Consider the following 24200-nt stretch of genomic DNA (forward strand, 5'->3'; position numbering starts at 1 on the left):
GTTTCTGGGCAACCCAGACTCTCTCAAGGGTTCCCCCTCATGGCAACCACTCAAATAGATAACACATGGGAGGACGGATTTGCGTCACCTCGCCTACTGAAAGGGTACATGGTCTCTCTTAGCCACCACTGATATGGTGTTGTGTGCGTCGTCTGGGACAAGCTCCAAGTCGAGCATCTTGCGACTACCCTGCTTCAACAGCCTATATAGAAGTACAAAGGCAGCACTCGTTGAAATATGTCAGGAATACATCAACGCCTCCTTGGCACACTTTTATACGCATCCTTCGGATTCCGTCCCTCGCACCAAATGGGTAGCAGCCGATTGGATCCATTGGAGGCTGCACGCCCCAGACTATCAGCTGGGCTTCGGTGTTCTTCTGCCATGAGAAGATGAGTTCTCCTAGTGGACACCGAGCATAGCTAGAGGAAGCCACACATGACGCTGTGGTACTACCGTGCGGCCGTATTTTCAGCAAATTCTCTTTCGAATGGGTGGTGAGAGAATCTTCTTTTCCTGCGAGACGTGAGTGCAGCCGGGACGCCATAAGTCGGTCATGGAAGCCCATAGAAGCCCATACTATCGACGACTTTCCCGATGACGAAAGCGACATCGCCATCGTCGACTGCGTTCGAACTTTGAGGCTCGGGACGATCGGGCAATATATATAGGCGGTCTCTGGGCCAGATGAGCCGAGTCACCACGATCAACGCAAAGGCTCAACTTTCTGGTCCGAAAGGCTTCCACCGACCATTGACCAATTGGCTCTGGATTACAACCTCGGGCTCAGTCAATTGGCGAATTAGTCCTGGAGAGGCAGATGATCCTATTCCAATGCCTTAACATCATGATCGAAGACGTTCTCGGACAAGCCCGAAGTCAGAAGGCCTCTGGTCAAGGACAGATCGACGTGCCACCTGCTGCCTTTTCCGGTCTGAGTGTATCAGACATCCTAGACAAGATCTTGACTGGCCTTTTCCTATATATATCTTGTCAAATCTGGCTTGTGCCAGAAAACGACCATCAAGCAAAGCTATCTATATATAATCACTAGTCACCACCTCAAGGCCCAATCGACACGATCCCTTCCTTCACTGGTGAGGCATATCGTTTTGACCTTCCGAGCCTACCCTGCAGTTGCTGCCATGAGGCAGCGCTTCAGAGGATGTCTCTTGATGGCGGGGACCCCTTTGGGCAGTATGTCGATGGGGGGATGGCTTCGCCTTACTTAGCCTTCTAAAGGGACACTCATTCTTATCGTACCATAGCTTCCGATAAGCTTCTATCGATCCGAAAACCTCTGGACGGAAGGTTAAGGATAGAGTGCGAATATATAACTACCTGACCAGGTATATATAATTGCTTGATGCCACTAAATTACGATGCCCTATGGATATTACCGATGACTAGCTCTCTTTTAAATATTTTGAGGTATATTATTTGGATCTTTTAAAGGAGGAGTAAGAGAACTCTAAAGACTCCTATGTGGCTTTTTGACGTGCTATGAGGGTCCGTAAAGGGGCCAAAGAGAAGAAGGATGAGAAGTTCATGGGGTGGAAATACCTCATTGAAGCCCAGCAGCATGCTTCTCACCCTATGCTAGTGGAGCTGAAGCTGGAGAAGGAGACATTGATTCGAGCCATTAACCAGGGAGACGCAGTCGATCCCATCGATGAGGATGACGGAGAGGCAAAGGCTGCACCTGAGAAAATGGTCTGGGCGACGGAGACTGAGCGACGGCCAACAGTTGTCGCGGGTGAATGCAGTCCTTGACGGTGTCGCCAGTCATCGAGGCTCGTTTACAGGGACCGCTTCCCTGATTCTAAATACCTTATTATTGATGAGCGCGTGGAATCTTAAACTACTCATCATGCATTGCTCGGTCGACAAACTTCCATGCCGCACTCGCAGATGGCTACCACAGTGGGCCAGAACATTGCTACTTGCTCCAACTAAGGCCTATGGCCGCTATCTTCCGTCGAGGGACTTCTAATCTGTGAGGTCGAACCTCTGGAGGATAATTACTTTAATAGACACCGTCTACGGCCAGAGGCTCGTTCCTAGAAGCCTGAAGGCCCTGACCCGGGCGACGAGTCTGATCCCAACCCCGAAAAGCGGGACATTCTCGCTCTCGCCCTCAGGAGGATTTACTGATAACTCTTGGCATCGGAAAACATACCGTTGTTGGTAAGATAGCTAAGTGCCTATCCGCATCAAACCATTCTTAACATTTCCCAAGTCCATTTAGTAGTACCTAGTCTTGGAGTAAGAGAGAGCAGTCTAAGGCAAAGTAAATTCTTAGTTAATCAATTATGTAAATTAAATTAAGACTTACCAAGCTATTAGCTTAAATGTGTTCAAAGTCACCTATAGATATGGCGATAGGTTCTGTGAATGTTCTGCTTCCTGTTACGCAACGTCTTCACCTTTGCCACGCACTTCGCGTCGTTTCAGGGACTTGTAGGCTACTCTTAAGGATTCGCCTACAGGGAGAGGAGACACAGCTATCTCCAAGATTCTCTTAAGAGGGCTCTGAAAACATGAAGCGTGTACTGTGCTGTGAATGACATGAGATTGGGAACCGCTTGTGCATCATTGCGGGGCATTGGGGCGACACTGCGGCTACATGCTGAATGTTACTATGATTTGTATAACCTAATAGGTGGATTAGTATCAGTTTTGATCAATTTTACTCGAGTATTGACGCTATTTACTTTATATGCGCCCTATTGTTGCAGTGTCATGATCGGACGTAGGAGGGTCTAGGCTGGAACCCGTATTCATCCACAAGTAAAGGGACCATTTGATACGATGTCCAACTCATATAGAAAATCGAAGTCTCTACTTGTTGATCGATGGAAGCTTGCAGTCAGTATTCCCTTTACCACGGGAGGAGGTCAAGGGGGAGTGGACAGTACATCGTGATCCAATACAAGTCAAAAATCTCAACACGATGACATTCGCGAATACAGTACGACAGACGATGAGATATTTGGGGTATATAATGGATCCTAGTCCAAGTGGTATTGGCTGATCAAAGCCTCTATGTACAATTACCACAGTCTACAAGTATATACACCAGAACAACCACCCGTAACATCCCATCCAGATTGGGTCGTAGCAACTCAAGAACTAACTGGCCCAGCCAGCTTAGTATTCAACATCGGCGTGATAGTTGTTGGTAGTAAACACAGCGTTGGTACCCTCAAAAGGCTCGGTACCGGCACCCACGCTCTGCAGAATCTGGGAGCTGCTGACGCCGTGGCTGTCGACGAGGTAGTCGGTGAAATCTGCCAGGTCGCCGCAGAAGTTGTTGACGTCTGATTCGGCCACGAAGCTGAAGACGGTCATCTGGTTGTTCTTGCCTTGGTACAGCTTCCAAGATGTGCCGGCGAGCTCGACAGTTGCCACAGGAGATCCGTCGTTGCTGATCGGTCCAGCTCCTCCCAGAGCTGACAGCCAGATCATGAACTCGTACTCGGCGTCTCCTGACTCTGTGGAACTCGTAAAGAGGTCGTACGCGACGTTGGCAATGATACCGTTGCCGGTATAAGTCCAGTCCCAAGCCGAAGGAATACTCGAAACCTCTCCAAGAGTCTTCTTCTCAATCTCAACAACAGCGTTGGGATACGACTTCACATGCCCCTGACCACCGGTCCAGGACCACTCAACGGACCAGGCGATGCTGCCGTCGCTCTGCTCGCCGCTGTTGGTGGTGCACTGCTCCCCGGACTCGGCATTGTCCTTGCCCCAGAGGTTGTTGTAGATGGTGTAGGCCCCCGCCGTCTCGGAATCCCACTGGCCGCAGAACTGGCCGCGGGGGATCAGGCGGGTTGGTGAGGCAGCGGCTAGACCGGCTAGAGCTGCGACGATGGCGGACTTCATTGTTGATTATTAGAGAGTGTGGATAGGTGAACGAGTGGTATGATATAAGAATCACAGGGAATGAATGAGAGTAAAAGAACAGTAATGAAAATGAATACACTAAAGAGAATGTTTGTTACTACAAAAATCTACACTGCCAAATCGTTGAGTTTTATCACTTTTATCCCCCCTTTGAGAAACGCCCCTTGATGGGCTATCTGTAGATTATCTGCTCAGATGACGTTCGAGGTGGTTTGTTCCTCTCGCTATATACAGATGATGAACCCCCGGCACGGGTCAATTGAGTTTTCGCTCCATTCGGAGCCGTCACCGAACAAGGCCGGCCGGGGTCAGCGGCCGGAGAAGGTGGGGCCACCGGCCGAGGCCCGGGGTGCGAATGGCATGACTGGGAGGGTCCTTAATAAAGCTGACGGTGGACGTGGTGCCATTTGTTTCTTGGTTCTTTGTTTCGTGTTTATGGCATCGTCTTGTCTCCTAAGTCTGTAACAGCTGTGAGCAGTTTTGAGCATCATGAGAGATAACTCTACCGTACGACCTGCAACATGTTTGTTTCGCTGCCAGTACGAGCCCTGCCCAAGTCCCCAGGATCTACTAGGCCCCGATATTGTTCGGACCTCTTTCACAGCCTCCCCCTTGTCTTTCTTTTCAGTATGCATCATCCGCCGCCAGCAACCCGCTAAGAACGCCTGTCTCGATGACGGACCCAACCCCTCGGGCTCTCGATCTTGTCCATCTCACATATTGCCCAGATAGACAAGGCTGCTCCGAGGATTCCGAGAGTCCGGGCTGGCAGACGGACTATTTCGATGGCCCATGCAAGGAGCGGGAGTGTCCGCCATCCACTTTGAAGGACACTGTGAGGATATGCCTCTTTGCTAGCCATGATGCTCTACACACGCCTCTGTGTGTATCACAGATAGCTGACTAGTGTGGTCTAATCTAGACCATCGGAGTTGGTTCCTAGATCCCCGATAGGGGTGAGATGTCCCCAAGAATGCAGAGATGCAGCGCCGGTCGAGTGTGGTGCAGCGGCGAGGCCGGCACACGCCCTGTATCCATATCTCCTCTCCCCAGCCGTGTCAACCAAGATTTAGTTCATCTTGATACTACCTAGCGTAGGGCGCACATGGGGATCTAGCAACTATCTCCGTCGTACTAGTCCATCCTCCCGCAAAATGTCGCGCAGTTACATCCCGTCCTCGTGGGAAAGATACGAAAAAGAACTCCTCTCTTTGCATGAAAAAAATGTCTCTGCATGTTCAATCCTGCGTTTTTTTCACTCATATGTTGGACCCGACTAACCGGTCTAGGCCCTGTATAATCTCCACGCTGGGGAACCGGGCATTTTAAATAAAACGACATGTCAACTTTGTCAGGTTCGCGACCGATGAATCCAGCCAACGAGGGAGGCTCAATCGAGGCCGACGGCTCGGGTCGCTGCGCTAGCGCTCGAGGGTTGCAGGATTGGATGCATCACTCACTGTGACACGGGCCTTTATCATTGCCCTGAGGGCAATGTTCAGAGTTGGGGCAGTTCCCCCAGAGGAGAAACCTCATGTAAGCCTCATCGCGTGAGGTCTCAGTTGAGATACACACAAACTCTTGGGTCTGAACCCTTCTTCTCTTTTCTGGTTCCTCGACGAAGGACCCTGCATGAATTGGAACACAGCCCAGACCGTGAAAGAGCTCCTCTGCCAAGGCCCCAACAACATGAGGCACGAACTGTCAGATCTCAGGCAGGCAGTGCAGTCAAATGGACATTCCAGGCCGCGGAGTCGGTTGACGCAGGGGCATGGGGTCTTCTCGAAGAACCAGCGTCAAACACCACACGACTAACCGGCGGGCGCGCGTGGCATCGACGAGTCCCATTGTCTTGGGACCAATACCCCCCTCTTTGATGTTCCTGTTCCTGGAATGCGAGGGGGGAGCGGATGTGAGGCACTGGCCACGTCGCAAGTCTGGAATATGCGGGAAATGGATCCCCTACTCCATCTAATGCGAAAGGCTGTAAAGGGATGTCAAGAGAGACTCTTAATCATGTCAACCTTTGTAAGCTCCTGGATCCTGTTTCTCGGTTCTGTCGCGCTTTGACACATCCTCAGCTGAACTGAATACCTCGCAACTTATGCCCCAAATGATTTAGGAAAAGGAGCAACACGAGAGGGCTGGGACGGAATTACTCCGATACAGTGGATAAAAAAACCCCAAGTACCTGCAGGACGTTCTTGATTAAAGTTTACAGTTGTCTTGAACGCTGTAAGCGAACATTTCCCGGCTCCAAAAACACGAAGTTATAGTGGATAGAAATCGCATCTTCTCCGTAAACTCCGTCTCAGCTCGTCATGGGAAACTGCTTGAGAGTGGCGAGATGTAACATGTCATTACTGTATTTGGCAACTATCGACAAATTTGAGTTCCCATGATCGAAGAGTTGGCCAGCGGCGGCATGAACTGCCAAGACAGGTAATGTTGATGTCTCAGTTTCTTCAACCTGAGTGGCTAGACGGAGGCCCAGGTACCTGGGATCTGACCCTCGGTAAACTAGCTGGCAGCATTGCCTCGTCAGCTGAGTTGGTTCGAGTATCATGTCATGTTACAGGTCTCTTACAATGACGTTGAGCGTTGTGATCATGATTGGAGGGCTAGATATACCCAATCTGGATAATCGTGTTCAACGATTCCCGATGATTGGCAACTCACTCGAAATGGATTAGATGCATCGAAAGACTCGATACGCGTAACAGCAAGTGACATTCGTGTTACAAACGGTTGTGAATAGTTACAAAGCCGTTGACTTAGAGTGCTTCAAGATCTGACTTGGCTTCTCTCAAGTCAAGAGACTAGAAACTCTAACATCAGAGTTTAACGTTCGCCCTACCTCCTAGGGAAAACAAGTTCGACGCTTAGTCTTGGCTTCCATGAGTCGTGATTGTTCACTAGCAAGGCCCCGTAGCCATCAGTGCCGGCTCCAAGTTTGATTGCCCGAGGCTAATTTAGCAACGCCAGATCCGTTTGAGTGCCGAAGCTAGCATCGCCCATCCCGAACGCCATCCGCTATCGTTGACTCCTCCGGCGCTAAATACATCATCGCTTACAACGAGGGGGCAGGGATCTGGATAGTCAAGTTGGTGAATGACTCTCCAAAACCCCCCCTACCGCCAATACTGTGCAGGTCTACTTTGCGGTATCGTCTCCAGAGTTGACACTTCGAGACGCCCCAGCCAAAACCCGTGAGGCGACCCGGGGGGTACTCTCTGGCTGCCAAACTCCCTCTGCAGCTCCAGGTATTTGGCCCTCCCATCCAGTCGGAACCGTTTCAGCTCAACCAGGACATCCTTCATAGCCTCAAGGTTGGTCCGCGTCGGCGTTTCGATAGTCGGGGGCATCACCGCCATGCACCACGCCGTGTGAAATACCAAGGCTGAGGGGGGTATCCCTGCGAGCGTCTGTTCAGGTGTTGCCGGTCCGATATGATCGCGGATGTGATGCTCCAGCACCAACCTCCGATACTCACCTACGACAGAGTTGCCACTCACCTTGGGACCAATCCATACCTGTACCTTGGTAAGCTGCTCATCCAACGAGACGTCTGCACTCAGGTATTCGGGCTCGTGTCGGACCGACTCGTCCTCAGACTGAATAGGCAGACTGGAATTCAGGGTCCGGCCGATCACAGAGGATGGTCTCGGGAGCTGTTGTTGAACCTCATCTTCAAAGAAGCTGAAGCCTTTATCCCCTGAGTTCAACAATTCCTCAGCATCCAAGTCCTCGACCATAGAGAAGCCCTCTTCGAAGGGGTCAGGCTCAAACTCGAGCCGCAAATGTCTCAGACCGGCCAGCGTACAGGGTCCTCGGCGTGATTGAGCATCCGAGATGATTCGCTCCTGGATCGACAACAACTTCAAAAAGTTGATGAGTTTACTGATCAATGGGCCGGAGGACCGTCGCGGGATTCTTGTCAGAGTCAAGGACGTCAAGCGTGGGTTTGTGTCTGGAACTAGGGCCTGAGGAAAGGCCTTCTCGGACCGCGGCAGTATAGAGGTCTCGGCGATATATAGGCGAGCCATAGTAGAGAGACCATCAATCTCCAGCGTAGGGATCTGCGTGACGACCGAGTGATGCAGCCTTACAGTCCGCAAGTTTGACGATAACACGGGCCGTAGCGTGTGCACATACAAGTATCCATACAACTTAGCTGTCCTCGGCCAGGCTCGCGCAGTGGCCTTTGAGGGCGGGACCAGGGGCATTGAATCACAACTGAATTGCTGCAAGTGTCCGCGGCCGAGTGTTAGCAACTTCCGAATCCCGAGCGACGAGATTTGGTTGTCGGATAGATTCAGATGTGTCAGGCCTCGAGAGGACTGGAAACTGGCCGAGGCGAAATAGGGATCCTCGCCTAGGAGGCCCCTACACACACCATCTGCCGAGTCGGATTGGATGGGGCCTCTCCCGTCCAACCTCTTGAGCTGGTCTTCCTGCGGCAGGGTATCATGGGGATCATATGATGGTGCATCAACAAGATGACGCTCCGGATGATCAAAGGAACCACTCCAAGGTGACTCCACCACACGGATCCAACCTCCGTAGTCTGGCGTGACCCTCCCGAATTCCAGCTTACCCTCAACGTCAAAGTGCACGTCGGAGCGCAGATCAGTCGGATACAGGCACCGGGCGCCCAGAAACTCGAGTGCATGATCCGTCAGTTTGTTGCTGCCGAGATCAAGGCTCCACAGGCGCGTCTCAAACTGGGTGGTCAGGGCCTCGAACGCGGCATCATCAGCCTCCTTGTGCCGGATTTTCAGCACTCGCAGCTCCGGCACCAGGTCCCGCTGCAAGAACGGCCGGACGGAGCCTGGGGTGCCGGAGATGTCAAGGTACACCAGCCCGCGAAGGCATTCGTATGACACAAACTTGGTGGGAAGCGGGATCGGACAGTCTGCCATGCTCAACAGCAGGACATGCCGCTCAGTGTGCATAAACTCAGCCGGGTTCAAATCTTGGCGTCCATCAATCAGAAAGCAGGACAGATTTGGCAAGGTCTTGACGGCTTCTCTGAGGCTATTGTTGGGGTTCCTCCCCATGTTGAATGAATAGAGACCCCCAGCCAACCGCACGTCAAAGACCCTCGCAAGGCTCCTCGTGTCAGGCCTCATGCGGCCGAGTTGGCCAAAGACACAGTTGAGCAGCCATCGGAGGCCTAGAACCGTCACGTCAGCAACAGGTCGAGGCTCTGCAGCAACAGACTCGTAACTTGCCATCTTCAGAATCTACGCCAACGTCTCTCCCCGACTGCGCAACATCCCTCCATAAGCGTGGGGCAAACATGTCCCAGAAGCGACGGTTGACGCGGCACAGGGCGGCATAGTCACGAGGCGAGATGTACGGCGCCACAAGGCGGAGCCAGTCAACGGAGACGGCTTCCTGATAGGAAGGAAGCGAAGCCATGGATCGCGTGTGTATGCGCTCTTTTTCTTAGATGAAAGTTTCCCTGAGGAACAAAGAAAGGGACCTTTTCCGAAAATGCAAGCCAATGTACGTGAGTTGAGGCCTGAATGGCCCCCGCTCCGATGATGGTGCCACCAACAAGCAAACAACTGGAGAGGAGGGGGGCTGGGGGCGGCACGTGCCTGATTGAATAGGCTGTAGTCAAGAGATGGGAGATGAATGAAGCTCCGCTGCTCAGCTGTTGATGAATGTCGCGTCGGCTGAAGTGGAGGTTGGATTTCGGATGATGAAGGTGGAGGGATTGATTACGCTACGCACAGTCCTCTTTGTGAGCCTCCACCTCCGCCAACTCCAAGAGCATCCAGACTGGGATGAAGTTGATGACGCCGAAAAGGCCAGTAAATTATATTCATTAAGCGACAGTGAAGAATGATAAATCACGGTACTCGTAGGTATACTATATAGACTAAGTTGTTAGTGTAGTTTGACAACTCAGAGGCCCCCATACTGCGGTTCGCAGCTGGTGATGGGGGCATCCATCAATACCCATTATCTCGCCTTCACTGCGTCATGATGCAACGATCCATCTGGCCCTGATCGCCCTAGGATCGTGATACCTGCAAATCGATCCCCGAGATCTCCCTATTCCAAGTTGATCGCCAAGTAAATTTCTCCGGCAGGCTACACAGCAACTCTCTCCACTATATCTCGCATCTCTACACATTCTTCCTCCACATCTATCACATCTCGCAAAAACAGAAGCAATTGTCAATCGTACTGTACTACGTGAGAGTCTCCGCACGGCGTACGTCGACCCCCTCATGCCAGGCGCTGAAAACGGTCATGTCGTCTTTTCTTTTTCTTTTTTCCCACTTTCCTTTTTCTACTCCTCCGTTTTTAGCTGCGTCATTGTCACTATCACAACTGACGGTTCTGCTGTGCAACCATCCACTCTGGCGCGTGGCTTTTCTGCCCAGATACGGATCTCCCTGGAACCCCTCCGTATTCGCTACAGGTACGAGCTGAGCTGGGCTGAAGAACCAACAGCAAACATGTATGCATCACGGCATTTGCTTCCTGTGTCGTCTTTTGCCGATAGAAAATCAAGAGAGTTTCGGCAGTGGGATGAACTCTATCTAATCACCCGTTGGAAAGTCCACTTGCCGCTGCTCGGGAAAAAACGTTGACAAAAGATCCCAGCTGAAGCCATTCCCGCTAGTCTCCCGTCATAGGCGAGCGCCATCCCTCCAAAGAGGCAAGGCTCGACAGATCCTCTGTCATAGTCGTCTTGGCTCCGTTGACCACTCTGGGGACTCGGTCGGAAGCTGAACAGATCGCCGAGGGAGGCTGAATGGATGGATGAACCTGCTGTTGGTGTTGGTTCGAACATTGATGGCTTCAAATAGTGGACACTGTTCAATTCCCCAGAATAGATAAACGCATAATCCCCAAAGCAAAGAAGGCAAGCCCGTCATCTGTGTGTCTGTGCCCCTGGATCAGTTACATGCTGTGTTAGGTTCCAGAGTCTTCTTCCGAATCAACCTCGTTACACAAGCCTCGTCTCATCTCGTCCCATTCCATCCACCACACCCAACACCACCACCATCTCGCATGGACGTCAGTCAGTCTGAGTAAACATGGCTTGAGACTGGACTTGACCCCTCTCTCCAGCTCAACAATAGCAGCCAGGATAGACCCCTCTCCCTCGCACACAGGGTCCACGGCTCTGTGTCAGCCCTCTTTCTCAGCCCCCAATCGACAAGCCCTCCTCACCTTTCCATCACATACACTGTTATTTCTCTCAGATAATACAACTCCAAAGCGTTGAATCAAGACAAATGCAATGCAATACTACTATTGAGCCCCTAACGTCTGCAGATCGTCACTCATTCCCCTTATCAGCACTACCGTTCAGCCCCATAAGGCCAACTCTTGGCATTCTTCCAGTTCCTCATCATCGACTGGTCTACTTTACGCACTTGGTGCCAAAACCAAAGCCATGGTGAGCGAGCGAGCGAACGAACGAGCCCATCACCATTTCCCCTCTGCCTCCTTATGCAATCTCCGCCATTCTGCATGCCTCGCCCTGTGCATCAGCCTGCAGTTATGCATATCCTGCCACCTATAGCACACGTTGACCCTTTTCTTTTCCTCAACGGGCGGCGGCGGGTGAGAAGGGGGAAGGGGGAGGGGCCCCTTGTCTCCCATCCCACATGCTCTCACTCTCCACCACGGCCCGCAGAGCATGCGAGACAGTCGACCAGACCGTCCGTCGGCCATTGTTTTGGCCTTCGAGCTAGTCTTGACTGAGTCCTCGACTGCTTGCTCTCCACTGCAGCCGGTCAGTAGAGGTGGTCTACATTCCTCGCGTCGACATTGGTCGGGGCAAAGACGCAAAAGACGCCATTGACATTCCCTCACTATCAGAGCAGCAAACCAGACAGACGCGCACTTTTCACTAGACCAATCTCTCTCCTCGATTGACATTCTCTCAGTCAAACGCCATGTTTTCGCCTCCCAGATGGTCACCGACCAACAGCAGATTTGTGCAATGTATCTACACGTCCAGTCACTTGTCAGATCCCGAAGCCCATGGCGCCCTCTCCCACCAAAACCCAGCGCAGTGGGATACCTAACACTTGGCTGCATCTCGCAGAAGAAACGAGTCCGTGTGTGCCCTCAAAACTCCGGGCCCCGGCGCCGGAATGGCTTGGTCTGGTCTGCTTTAAAGTGGTCCCTTTTGACTCGCGGATCGACGGTTCCTCGCCCGAGATCTGAGACAGTATGGGGTCTCCGTTGCAAGCGAGCATCCTCGCCCGTCAATGATATGCTGGGAACCCAAGCCGCAACTCGGTGGCTCAATCTGCGTCAGGCTCCTTTCTTGTTCCAATCAGGGGCTTGGTTTCTTCAACCTCGCGTCTATCATATTTGATATCGTTTGCCTCATGTCGCCACGTCCCCTCTTGGAATAGGTAGCCAGTCTAGAGTCCAATGCCAGCGTTGCCAAACTACCACAAGTCTTGATGCTAGCTACTTGCCTTCGTTCCTGTCTCCCTTGGTCTCTTTAGTCCACTTGGCCACCAAATCTGCCTTGATCATCCATTCACCATCGTCATATCTCTGCGCCATAACTCCACGTCAAACCTCCACTCGACGCCACCTCCATCAAGTATTGCCTACTATCATCATGTCACGAAGTCTCAGAGTCCTCTTCAAGCATTGGAAAGTAAATGGTGAAAATGATTCATCTTTTTTGAAATACTAACTGGGCTTTCCTTTGCTCACAATGCCCGCCACCTCATTTCCTCTGAACCATTCCATCATCAAGAATGTGGAATACAGCCGTGACAAAAAAAAAACCCAACAAAAAAAACTGACAAATAATGATTCCTCTCGTTTGACACCGATTGAGAACCCCCATGAAAAAACGCCTCGACACCGCCGTTAATGGACTTGGTTGTGTGTGAACAACAAATCATGCAAACCAACAAAACAAACCCTTACCGCCTCTTCTCAAGTTCAAATCGTACAACCATTACAGCTTCAATCCTTTCGTCGTCTCTTGCCCCGTCGTTGCTCTGCCCAATGGAGCCTCTTGCTTGAGCCACGCATTACTGTGCTGCTTGTGGCGTCGACATGACGGCCAGGCTGCAGATGCTATAAGCCTCTCCTCTCTTTTCCCAGCTCCGCTTCTTATGTCGAAAATGTTGAATGTGAATGTGTGTGGCCAAATATGTAAGTAGGTGTGTGTGCGTGCATGTCTCCAAGCGGATGGTGCGGGTGTGTTGTGCTGTATGTCTCATCTGAGCGTCTCCACTCGCTCCTCTCGACTGTCTTGTTTTCTCGCAGGTGGCGAGGGTGCAGTTCCTTCAAGCAAGGTACCCGGCGAGGATGAGTCCATGTGTTCTGCTCAGTACTCGGGGTCCCGCTTCTCGGCCTTGGCCTTTGACGGTGCTCGTCGCTTCCGGCTGCGCTCCTCCTGCTCGATCACAGGAACTGCTGCTGGGATGAACTCAACTCCGCGGTTGCGGCTGTTGGGTCGCGCGTGCAGCTTGCGGTGGTTGTTGAGGTTGTCCTGGCGGTTGAACTGATCCTTTCCGCAGAACTCGCAAGAGAAGCGGTTGGGGCCTTCACCGTGAAAACTGTCATGTCTTGGTTAGCCACTGTGTTTGAGGCTCATGCATGTGTGAAACCATTCCACAAGGGAGGTTAATACTCACGTTTGCTTGTGACGCTTGAGATGCTCGTTGCGTCGGAACGCCTTGTGGCAGCCAGGGTAATCACACTTGCACATGGCCCTCCGGACAACATCGACTTGTGCGGATTCAGGCTTGTCAGATCGCTTCCGTGATGATCGAATCTGGGCACGCTGGAGCTCAGTGGTCTTTCGCTGGATCTCGTGCACCATCATCTTTCGCTGAGCACGCATCCGGTTGGGCGAGTTGGGGTCATGCAGAGAATAAGCACCCAGCGGGGACTGGGAGTGTCGATCCAGATCAAAAGACTCAAATTCGCTCGAGAGCTGCTTGTTGGGAAAGAAGGAGATGGGGCTGTCGTTGGCGCAGGACCAGGATGAGGCGGTGTCGGCAGCTTCAGAACCAGATAGGCTCTGAGTGGGGGTCATCATGAAAGAGGCTGCTCCCATGGATGCCTCTGGAGAGTATCCATACATGCCAAAAGAGTTGGACGGTGTCAATGATCCCATGGAACCTTGGTGAGCCATGTTCATCTCAAGCATCTGCTCATAATCGAAGCCGATATGCTCTCGCTTGATGGGAGTGTTGGGAAGACCATCCGAGAAAGGCATCTGCTCAGGCTCTGACTTGACAGGGCCAAAGAGGAACTTGCCCATCGAGGATGAAGGAGGAGTCAGCTCGGTCCGTTGCGAGGACGCGCTGTAGGGACCGTCAAATTCCATGGTGCCGAATTCATGAGGAGTTGACCGTCGAGATGTAGGCGTGAAGGGGTCATAGGCGGACGAGGCGGATGAGAAGCTAGTCGAGGTTGAAGGGCAGGACATGGGTTGGCTGCACAGGCTGAAGCTGTCATCCATGTCGAACCGGAAATCCGACTCGAACTGCATCTTGATGATGATAAAAGGGAGTGTGGTGGTGAAGGATTAAATGGTAGAAAGAGGAGTGTTTGAGTAGATGTATATGTCTGAGTCCCCTTGAAGAGAAGGGCAACAGTTTTCAGCGTTGTTCCAAAGTCTGAAGAGGCTCAGTCGAAACAGTCAAGAGTCTTGGTGCTTTCAGGCTCTGAATGATCTGTGAGTCTTGTCGGGAATGCTTTTTCGACAACGACGACGGACGCCCTTGAAGATATAGAGAACGAGGTGGAATGAGCTCTGCTGTAAAGAGACCTGCGGGCTTGAGACATCCACTCTGCAGATCAACCACGGTAGATCATCAAATGTACCTGGTGCTAGTCGAAAGTGACCGAGAGACAAGAAGCGCGCTGCAGCAGGCAAGAATGCGGACTGGGGTCGATGGTCCGTAGCCAGATCGAGATCAGTCCCCCCAGAAGTAGGGCGGGAGAGGCGTGCTCCACTGTGGATTCTGTACAATATTGCTCGCATAGAGAGGTGTGATGTTTTGGACGATGGTGTATCAGTTATCACCAAGTGTCCCTGGGGATGTTTCGCCGTGCCCTCGAACAGCTCGGCTAGCACACAACTAGTTATAACAAGAGCAGAGCCGATAAATAGACCATGACAGACTTGGCACTTGATCCGAGCGGCGGGCACTTGAGCACTTGACTAGAGCCAAGGCCAGAGGAAGGCGCAGGACGTTAAAAAGACAGAACAAAGGATATCGTAGTGGTCGAACTACAGTGAACAAGCATGTTAGCAGCGCCGGCGTACGAGCCAACTATGGGCGTGTGCCAACGGGGTCCCTGACGCCAGTGTGGTTCCTTGAAGCCACACCTTACCAGTTGAGTCTTTTGCCCTGGACCATGTTGCGGATCCCGACAGACGATGAGGGAGGAGGGTGGATGTCATGATGCGCACACACCTGAAGCCCAGGATCAACAACCCACGACCAAGCAAGAAACGAGATCGGACCCTGCATAGTTCATGAACCGTACCCCACGGGGTGGGCTCTAGTGAGGTCCGGCGCCAGCCCACTATCTCGCCCATCTGCCACTCGACCTGTCAAGCCTTCAAAGCCATTCACCACACCTCCCCCTCCATCCCCAGAAAGCTCAGCGAACCCCATAGCTGCCATGATGGGTGCACTTGGGCGGGGGCATATCAGATCTCGTTTGGGACCGCCGATTCTTGCCCCCAGCTGTAATGGACAGGACACCGAGGAATGGGACAAGACTTGGAATGGACCAAGCGAAATTTCCGCCTAAAGGACCGTCCAGCTGAGACAAGGCTATTCTGGCCGAGAGGACCCGAGTTGTGTGTTCCTGAGCGTGCCTGGATGTGTAACCTCTCAAGGAGAGACAGGCCCCATTCAGAGTGCTCTGGGTGTTCAATACTCGACTCCCTTTGGCCCTCTCAGGTAAAGCATCAATAGGAAAGATGCCCTCAACAGATGAAGATGTGGAGACTTGGGATGTCTGCAAAGGGGGCAAAGCAGTAATCTGGCCCTATGTGGGAAAAGCAATGAGACTGGTGTTGCGGCGCAGGTCTCACTCAACGCGACCTACGGCTGTTCCTGAGGGCGCATTATCAATTGTGACGGTACGTATTCACAAAACATACTGTCCTTGGACCCAGTGACCTTGGGGAGCCGGCTGTCGGGTTGGTTTGGTGACCCCTGTTCCGATATGGACGTTTCGGATCGTTGTGCCGTTGACAAGCAACGCGGGAAGACCAACGTCGGCCTCTCTCTCCAGACTGATCGCCATGTGCGCGGGAAATTCGTGATGTCATTCCACTCTCGGCACCTGTGCGGTCCAACAAGGTTGGCAGCTGGCTGGTCAGGCTTCAGGTCCGGTGAAAGAAGAAGCAGCGACTAGGTTGCAGCGCAGGAGGGCGACATGGGTGCGGTCGACCAACGTGCCTTGGTGTGGTACAGGCCGAATAGTGCGCACCTTGAGAGGACGAACGGCCTCGCGCCGAGCTAAAAGACGCGTGTGAGCATGGGAAGGGCGGCTGTGGGGAGTGAGAACAATAGAAAATGGGCATCCAGGCCCTATTGACGTTTGAGAGATGGTCAGCCCGATCCAGAGCCTCACGGGCATCAACTACCGTAACAGGTTTACTGTGAGCCACGCACGGTTCTCGTTATTGACTAGCCCCAACGCTTGGAGAACGGTCGTTGTCCTTACGGACAGTGCGCTCCATAAACGCATCCTCAGGTTACTCAACATTAGCTTGGCAGCTGGAGGCGCTGGGAGGCTGTGGTGTGGATTGTGGTGGGCTCGCCAGGGCTGGCCGATCGAGTCTACTCGGCCGGGGAGGCCAGGCCCTGGCCAAGCAAGGTGCCGAGGCGTTCAAGCTGAGAGCCGACGGCCAAAATAATGATATGTCGCTCAACCATGGTGGACGCTTTCTCAACTGTCGGGGGACTTGTCAGGTCCGAGAATCTGTCAATATTGCGGACTCGGGGCCGCAATTGGGAAGAGGGCAAATGGCAATAGTTCCAGCTTCCCTCGATTCCCTCATTTCCCATGTCCTCATCTTTTGGCAATATCTGTAAATCTATCGTCTTTAGAAGGGTCAAGAATTTGAAGGGTTAGAGGGGTAATAGAGACGTGCCCGTGTCTGTGGTCATCGAGGCGCCCTGAGAACGCGAACGCGCTCTGGAACAAGGGCGACTGGAGTCATAACAAAGGGGCAGATAGGAGCACTTCGTTAGGGCGCTGGCGGCCCCTCGAGCAAAACGGCTAACGCGAGGCTCACGGGAGTCTGTTCGTCGCGGCAGCAATTAGACAAGGCTCTTGGAAGCACTAAATCATGATAGGACAAGATGCGTGGTTCTGTCATCGGCGTGGAGCCCGGTGGTGACCCCGTCGCGGAGCGGAGGCCGCAGGTCAAGGGCCTCTTAGCGTTGCCGGTCGATCTTCCGGGGCCGATCCAGGGATCCTCCTGGGAAGCTAGGAACCGAGCAGGGCAGGGAACGGGGTAACTTTAGGTCGTGGGTACCGGACAGGCTGAATCGGCTCTTCTCACGCCTCTGGCCGGCTGATGGTAGGTTTACGGATGAGACATTGAGATGGATTGGCGGTTTGTAATAACTCAGATCCCGTCTCTGGGAACTACTGCGCAATACGGCCACCTAATGGAGTCGACGGGAGGAACGAGGAACGACGGTATGCGCACTGACGCGTGTCGCACTGTGCTGCGATGCCCCTTCCCATTTGGGACGGTGCCCTGAACTGCTCCTGCTGTTGCTGCTCCTCCTGCTGTACCGGCAACGCCGGGTTCGGCCCCCGCCAAAACCGTTCTTTTTCCAGGTCCATTTTTCCTTTTCATCTCCATCATGGCTGTCGCCTCTGTCTGTCTGTCTGGGCTGTCTTTGTCGGGCTCCAGTTTATCTGCACTTCATTTCTCAACGTCCTGTCGAACAAAGAACGCCTGCTGCAGCGAGCGAGCGTGGCACTGAGCGTGGCAGCTGTGCCTGTAATCCAACCACATACCTACTTACCCACCTCCTGCATTTGCTCGTCATATCGTAAGTTTTTCAGGCGCCTCAGAAGCCAGAGATGGGGATTAACTGCTTTGACGCGCCCTAGTCCGATAACCATATCCACTTCCCGCTCAGTCTCGCGTGCTTCAATCCTCCTAGTCCCTCAGCACCCCAGCCATCAGAGCTGGTTCCCATTGGGGCTCCGGTTGCCTGTCCACAGCTCTCTTCAGCTCCATTGATTAAGTGAGCACTGGGTAATCCTCGATATGGATCCCAGGCCTCGCTCATCGCCGTTGTAATCCCGAGGTGGTCTTGCTCCGTCCCAGTTCCGACACCAGATATCCGATCATGGGATGAGCGTTTGTGTGCAACCACAGACACACTCATATGTTTCGTGTCACACAGGATCAAACGGCTCTCTCTGTTCAAACATGCAAATCTCTTCAAAGCGGCGATCTCATGTCGACTTGCTTCTTGGCCGCACAAATGTCATCATCGATCTGCCAGCTCTCTACCGAGTCTCACCCCGCGTCCTCTGGTCCGCGACTCTCCCTCCATCTCCAGAGTGACAGGCCCTGCGTCTGCTGCTCCTGTCGAGACTTTGTGTTGGATAATCCAAGACTCGACAGGTCCTCGCAGAATGATCAGTCATATCCTGCCACCACTGTCAAAACCAAGGTGTAATCAGACAAATGTGGCCGCCTACTCGCGCCATCCACGCCCTCGCACAGCACCGTTGCTTTTTTCCGCCTCCCATGGCCGGCCCTAGCGTCATCTGATGGACAGGGGTTCCCTAGGTGGTGGTCCCTCTTCCGTTCGCCGAGATGGCGCTGGAGAACTCTCTCTACGAATCGTTAGAGTGGCCCAGACACGATATCTTGGGTTCACCTCTTTCAGCCCAGATGCGGAGGCACACTCACTACTTGGTAATGGTGTTATCATATTGTTGACTCTTTTGGGACATCCCTTTGAACGGGCGGACGCGTCTTGCACAGCTGGGCTAGCAGCGTTATTGTGGCTATTGCCTATTCAGTGTCTGTCTCCCTTCCAAGGGTTTGTCACGGGCACCACAAGCTGCTTCTCCTACTCTCCCTCTTTCTCACTTTTCAGCATCACCGAACGTCTTACGCACCTATTGCATACTATCAAGCAAGCTACTGTACCCTCCGCCGTAAGCAGCCAAAAGCCGATGGCCTAGCGGCGGCTCCATGATCAATCCGCTCGGTAGCAGTGGCTCCTGCTGCGGGCTCTCGCCAGATATCCCACAACAGAGCAGCCTGTGACAGTCCAATGCAACCATTTTTGCGGGTTTGTAGCGCCAGCATTTTTGCGATTTTGATATATGACGGGAGGCTCGTCTTGTCCCCTGATCTCCGCGGTCTCTCGGGATGCCGCCGGCAAAGACCTCTCCACATGGAAAGCTTGGCTCGGATTACACTCTGCAATGCTGGGCATGCGACTTTTGGGTAGCTCCCGCACGCCTCGCCTCTCCAGTGCCTGGTTGCTTTGTTTCTAGTAATGGTCCTCGGTTCCCCTCGCGTGGTCCACACTGAGTCAGGTCCAACGACCCATCCTCTCCCATACCTACGAGGATCCAGGCTCATTATTTCTTTGACTTGGGAGCTGTGGGATCTCGCGATCGCCGATTCGATTCTCGACCCTCGGGGATGATGGCACACTCGGCCGGCATTACTGTATCTCACTCGCAGCTCTGGTGTTCCACGAGGATCGGAGTTACACTGCATGCGAATCTCCCGAAGCTTGACGGGAGATGACCAACATGAGCCGCCAGGGGTCCCAAGTCTACGGTGGCCCTTGGGCTTTCATTTACTGATTTGGCCTCGCCTACGGTACAAGCCTCATCTGCACTCTTGTGTCTGCTGGAGGGGAGGCAACCCGCCACCCATGTGCCTACCACCTACCTACCTACCTATTCATCGCCACTATTACACCCGCTCCGGAGTATCTTGGCCGTGACACAAACAATCTACACTCTGGGGATTCTGCACATCATCTCAGCACGGCCTCTTGTCTGACGTTGGGGCTTCTTTTTCTGATTCAACCGCACCTTGTGTTTCCCAAACCCGCCAGTGGCTTCTGACGCCCAGAGCTGTCTTCAACTGTTGGCAGTGGAATGTTATTAGAGCGCCTCCAGGTCAAAGTGACCGTTGGACGCGTGCCCACCGGCTTCCACAAGTGTGGCCCGGAGCGATACCCCAATCTCAGGCCCTGTCGCCGCGTCCTCGCCTGTCCATGCAACATGCTTCAAGATGCTTCCCAACATGCGATATTGTCAGGACAATAATCCTTTGTAATAATTCAATATCATTTCAATAATCAACTCGGAGGGATATTCCCTCCTAAACAGGGCCACACCTCGGAAATCCAATGTTATAGGGTAGGCGGAGGTGTGGTTGTGGTGCCCCAATACCACAATACATGAAGGACCGGCAATTGTGATTGTTGAGGGTGCTCAGGGTGGTCAGACCATTCTGCAACGCCTCATAACTCTATATGACATGACAGCTCACATGAAGCTCGCCTCATATCCGTGAAGGGAAATATTGCTGTCTCGTCCCAACTTATGGTCTCTCTTCCGCCCACTCAGAGCCGCCCGAATGCATATCAACCTCTACTAGACAGTGCAGTTCCGGCGACCTGCATGATAGCAACCTGTCAAACTCCCGAATTCTGCGCGAAAAACGCTCCTGCAGACGACGTCCTAGCGCCGCAAACGCCGCAATTCAATCTAGATGCTCCGGGAGGTAAAGCCTCAGCTTACAAGCCGAGATGCCGACTTGACAACTCTTGGGGGTCATGGGCACCGAACAAGACGCCCACAATATCTTACTCTTGGGCGTAAATGACCTGTCTCCACGATGACCATGATTCAGCGTGGTCGTGGATTCATAAATACGCATGCCACATGCCCCCATTCCCAAGCCTCCCAAGTCTTTGTCCCCCAGACCCAACGGTTTTGTGATTTTCCCTCGTCCGCCTCTACCCCCGACCCAGAATGTGTACCATCTGGAGAGTCACCTTTTCCTGCCGGAAGCCTGACCACGAAGAGTTTATAACACGGTGCGATCGTGGCCCTGACTGTCCTGTCAAGAAGAATTTGTCGCCCCCGGACAGGGGGAGCGGGTGGAAACATGCATGGTCGAAAGCCACCGTCAAGTCGATCCTCACCTACCAAAGCCCAAAAGGTAGGCCCAATAGGTGAGGAAGCACTCGCCCTGTGGTCTGGTTCTTTTCCGCTGACAGGAGATTATATAACGGTAGTCGGGCTGTGGGGAGGTGTGCCCGCCTGGGCCTTGAGCCTGCGGCGACGGACGACAAGCCGGAATATAGCGGGCCAACTGCTGAATCCTACCCCAAGTCCCGGCCAAGAAGCTTCTGGAGGATACAGAACATGGGCCACCTCCTATTTGGGGGCTTCATGGCCCAAAGTTGGATATGCTTCTGGTTAGTGACTCCACCCGTACCCGGGCAACGCGAGTCATCATGATATTCTCTCAACGTGTGAGAGTCCCTGGAGGACAGCAGTTGGAGATGGGGTTCTTGGCGGCCCTCTACACCTTTGGGTGCCATTTGATTATCGTATACGAAACGAGAAACGGGTCCGGTGGCGCGAGTGATGTGCCGCAACTGCCGACGTCTCCGTTGGCGGACCGAGATTTGAACACTTTCAAGCTAGCCTGGAGCAATGACAAGGGAATATCTGCACAAGGCAAACCTCTCGGAAACCTCTACTTGAACTATGGCGCCAGTGCCATGTGGTACACGGGAGTTGGCTGCTGCACGAACCTGGGTAGTCAGGCCGGCCTGCCGGATATAGTAAAGATGGGGAAACCTAATGCAAAAATCATACGGCGGCCAGAGATTCCCATGTTGTTTTCTCCTGCAGATAAGCAAGTGCCTTACGTTTTCGATAAGGCTGCAACAGTCTGGGGTTTGCGTCGGGTATGTATGGGGCCGACGAGCGATCTTGGGCAAATCGTGTAATCCTCCCATAGGTTGTGTCCTCTTGGCGCCTATTACAATGCAGGGCCAGGTTTCCTGCATATCCGCCTCGTCTGAGGTATAGTGGGTGATAGGCTGAGATTCAGGCAAAATCCCCGCGGGAAAAACGGACATTGTTGGACACTATGCCCGTAACGGTTTCTGAGCAACTACATGTCCCGGAATGGCGGGTTGGGAAGATGTGATCCAGAGTATCTTAGTCAAAAGGCTGCACAAGGCCAGGGGGTAGGGGCCTCGGAGCAACTCAATAGAAATACGTGATCCGGAGTATCATGAACCTTCTTGACTCGGACCGATACTCTGTTTGGAATCCTGCATGACTGGCAGAAGTTCTATGCATTTCCTTTTCCGACAATATCTAAGTTCACTTTTGTTCCATGTGGTTGGGTTAGTCCACCACCGCTAGCTCAGTTTCAGCTTCCATGTCCTCGAGCACCTCATCCATCTCGGCCTCGGTAGCTTCCAAACCCTCGGAACTCATGAGCTTGTTATCCTTGTCCTCAGCTGCACAGGCCCCGGTGATTAGCGCGGCTCAAAACGTGGTGGGGCCGGGAATGTGAGACTTACTTCGACGCTCGACAAGGAGGTTCTCTTGGACCTCGCAGTCAGTCAGGACCGATCCGTCGCCAATCACGCATCGCTTTCCGAGGATGCACCGAGTTAGCTTGCAAGCCTTGCCGACAACTACACCTTCCATCAACAGGCACTGCGAGAGCTTGGCTCCTTCATTAATCTGCGAGTTCGCTCCCACCACGCACTCCTTGATGGACGTCTTCTCCTCGACGGTGACGTTTTCAGCGATGAGGCTGTCCTGCTTGGTGATGGTGGTACGAGGTTTGACGCCTTCGGGGTAGGCGATTTTCTTCGCATGGGCATAAGGTGAGGCGGCCTCGGGACCAGTCTCCTCCAGTGACGGCAACTTGGCCAGCTGAAGTGAGATGGCAAGCAGCAATTGAGCCGTGTCCACGCGGCGGATCAGCGGTGCGGAGCCACCAGCCGAGTGAACATAGGCAACGATCGGCGGTACCTCGAATGGGGCCCTTTTGTCGGGCGACGACGACTCGCCCTCAATAGAAATCCCTGGTGTCGCCGAGTCGGCGGCGTTAACTTTCGGGGAGTGTTGCTCGAGGCCGTGTTTTCCATCCGGACTGTGCTCCCTGGGTGACGCAGCGCCCTCATGGGAGTTCTCTGCCGTCTCCTCGACCCGTCCGAGGCCGCAAACCGAGTCCATCTTGAGCTTCTCAGCCAGACCCGACTGCCAACCTGCCTTGGCCCACCATCCGATGACGTCCTCGCCGATACTCTCCAAGCGCTCGTTCTCCTTGATAAAGTCCAGAACCCACCGGGGGAAGATGTAGATGTGTGCGTCTCTGTGGGTGGTAAACATCCGGATGCGGGGATGGGCTCGCAATAGACCATGGCGAACTGGGAAGCCCTTTCTCTCTTCCGTGAGATCGTTCAAAGAATCGGTCGGCATCGAGTACACAACCTTGGAGAGACTGGAGAATAGGGAGCCCTTGGGAGGCGTGACAGGTGATTTGGGCAGGGGAGTTGTTGCGACAAAGTCGGTATTCTCGCCCTTGACCGGCGTCGTAGTTTTTGTGTCATACCAGACACCCAATCCTCCACTTGGGAGCGAGCGGTGGCCATTGGAGAGTCTTGAGGCTCCTAGAAGGTCAGTCAGGCTGGCCGACTTGACCATCCAGGACTGAAGGAGCTTCTCTCCACCGAGTTCGCACACCAGATCGCATGGAAGAACAACAAAGTCGCCAGTGACAAGTTCCCTGATTTCAGGTAGCCTCAAGATCTCGGCTGTGCCCGTGTTCTGATCAAGATCTGCTGGCGAGAGAATGTCTGGCCGGGGTAGAGGCAGCGCCGTCAGGTAAGGGTTGGTGTTGAGGGCAGTGGTGATGGCAGCGGAAGCTGTTGGCGGGCAAATAAGAGTGATGCCTATGTGGTATTAGATCTAGTATCATGTATTTAAAGCGAAATGACATATATGGCAGTCCGGCCGCAGGGCAGTGTTCGGCTCTCAGCACTCAGATGTGACTCACTCGTGATGCCCATTCGGTAGCAGAAATCGATGGGATACCAGACCATAGGCCGGTTCGCAATCGGCAAAAGAGCCTTGGGGTTCTCATCGGGGTTGGAGGTGAAAGTCGGAAATGACGACCCAGGCCCGCAGAGAATGAGGGCTTGAAGCCCGGTTGAGGGCATCGAGACAGCGTGGGGCATGATGCCGCGGGGTGCCCTGGGCTGAAGACG

General features: G+C 53.2%; 5 protein-coding genes across 5 annotated transcripts; 1 reads left to right on the top strand and 4 right to left on the bottom strand.

The window, feature by feature from the left end:
• Positions 1-847: 847 nt before the first annotated feature.
• Positions 848-1773, top strand: MRS44_000239 (uncharacterized protein; the record flags this gene model as incomplete). Its single annotated transcript, XM_065623951.1, has 2 exons — positions 848-932; positions 1520-1773. The coding sequence occupies 2 exons, from the start codon at positions 848-850 to the stop codon at positions 1771-1773; spliced, it is 339 nt and encodes a 112-aa protein (XP_065479689.1).
• A 1377-nt stretch (positions 1774-3150) lies between these two features.
• Positions 3151-3885, bottom strand: MRS44_000240 (uncharacterized protein; the record flags this gene model as incomplete). The annotated part of the gene is made up of 1 exon (XM_046276897.2): positions 3151-3885. One exon carries the CDS (start codon positions 3883-3885, stop codon positions 3151-3153), a length of 735 nt encoding a protein of 244 aa, XP_046129634.2.
• A 3152-nt stretch (positions 3886-7037) lies between these two features.
• Positions 7038-8966, bottom strand: MRS44_000241 (uncharacterized protein; the record flags this gene model as incomplete). Its single annotated transcript, XM_065623953.1, has 1 exon — positions 7038-8966. One exon carries the CDS (start codon positions 8964-8966, stop codon positions 7038-7040), a length of 1929 nt encoding a protein of 642 aa, XP_065479690.1.
• A 4274-nt stretch (positions 8967-13240) lies between these two features.
• On the bottom strand, positions 13241-14413 carry MRS44_000242 (uncharacterized protein; the record flags this gene model as incomplete). Its single annotated transcript, XM_046271225.2, has 2 exons — positions 13241-13472; positions 13551-14413. 2 exons carry the CDS (start codon positions 14411-14413, stop codon positions 13241-13243), a joined length of 1095 nt encoding a protein of 364 aa, XP_046129632.2.
• A 7910-nt stretch (positions 14414-22323) lies between these two features.
• On the bottom strand, positions 22324-24170 carry MRS44_000243 (uncharacterized protein; the record flags this gene model as incomplete). The annotated part of the gene is made up of 3 exons (XM_046276896.2): positions 22324-22439; positions 22503-23885; positions 23990-24170. 3 exons carry the CDS (start codon positions 24168-24170, stop codon positions 22324-22326), a joined length of 1680 nt encoding a protein of 559 aa, XP_046129630.1.
• Between the last annotated feature and the right edge of the window lie 30 nt (positions 24171-24200).

This window comes from Fusarium solani (genome assembly GCF_023522795.1).
Source record: "Fusarium solani strain SB1 chromosome Unknown bctg00000000, whole genome shotgun sequence".
NCBI classification, from domain to species: domain Eukaryota; kingdom Fungi; phylum Ascomycota; class Sordariomycetes; order Hypocreales; family Nectriaceae; genus Fusarium; species Fusarium solani.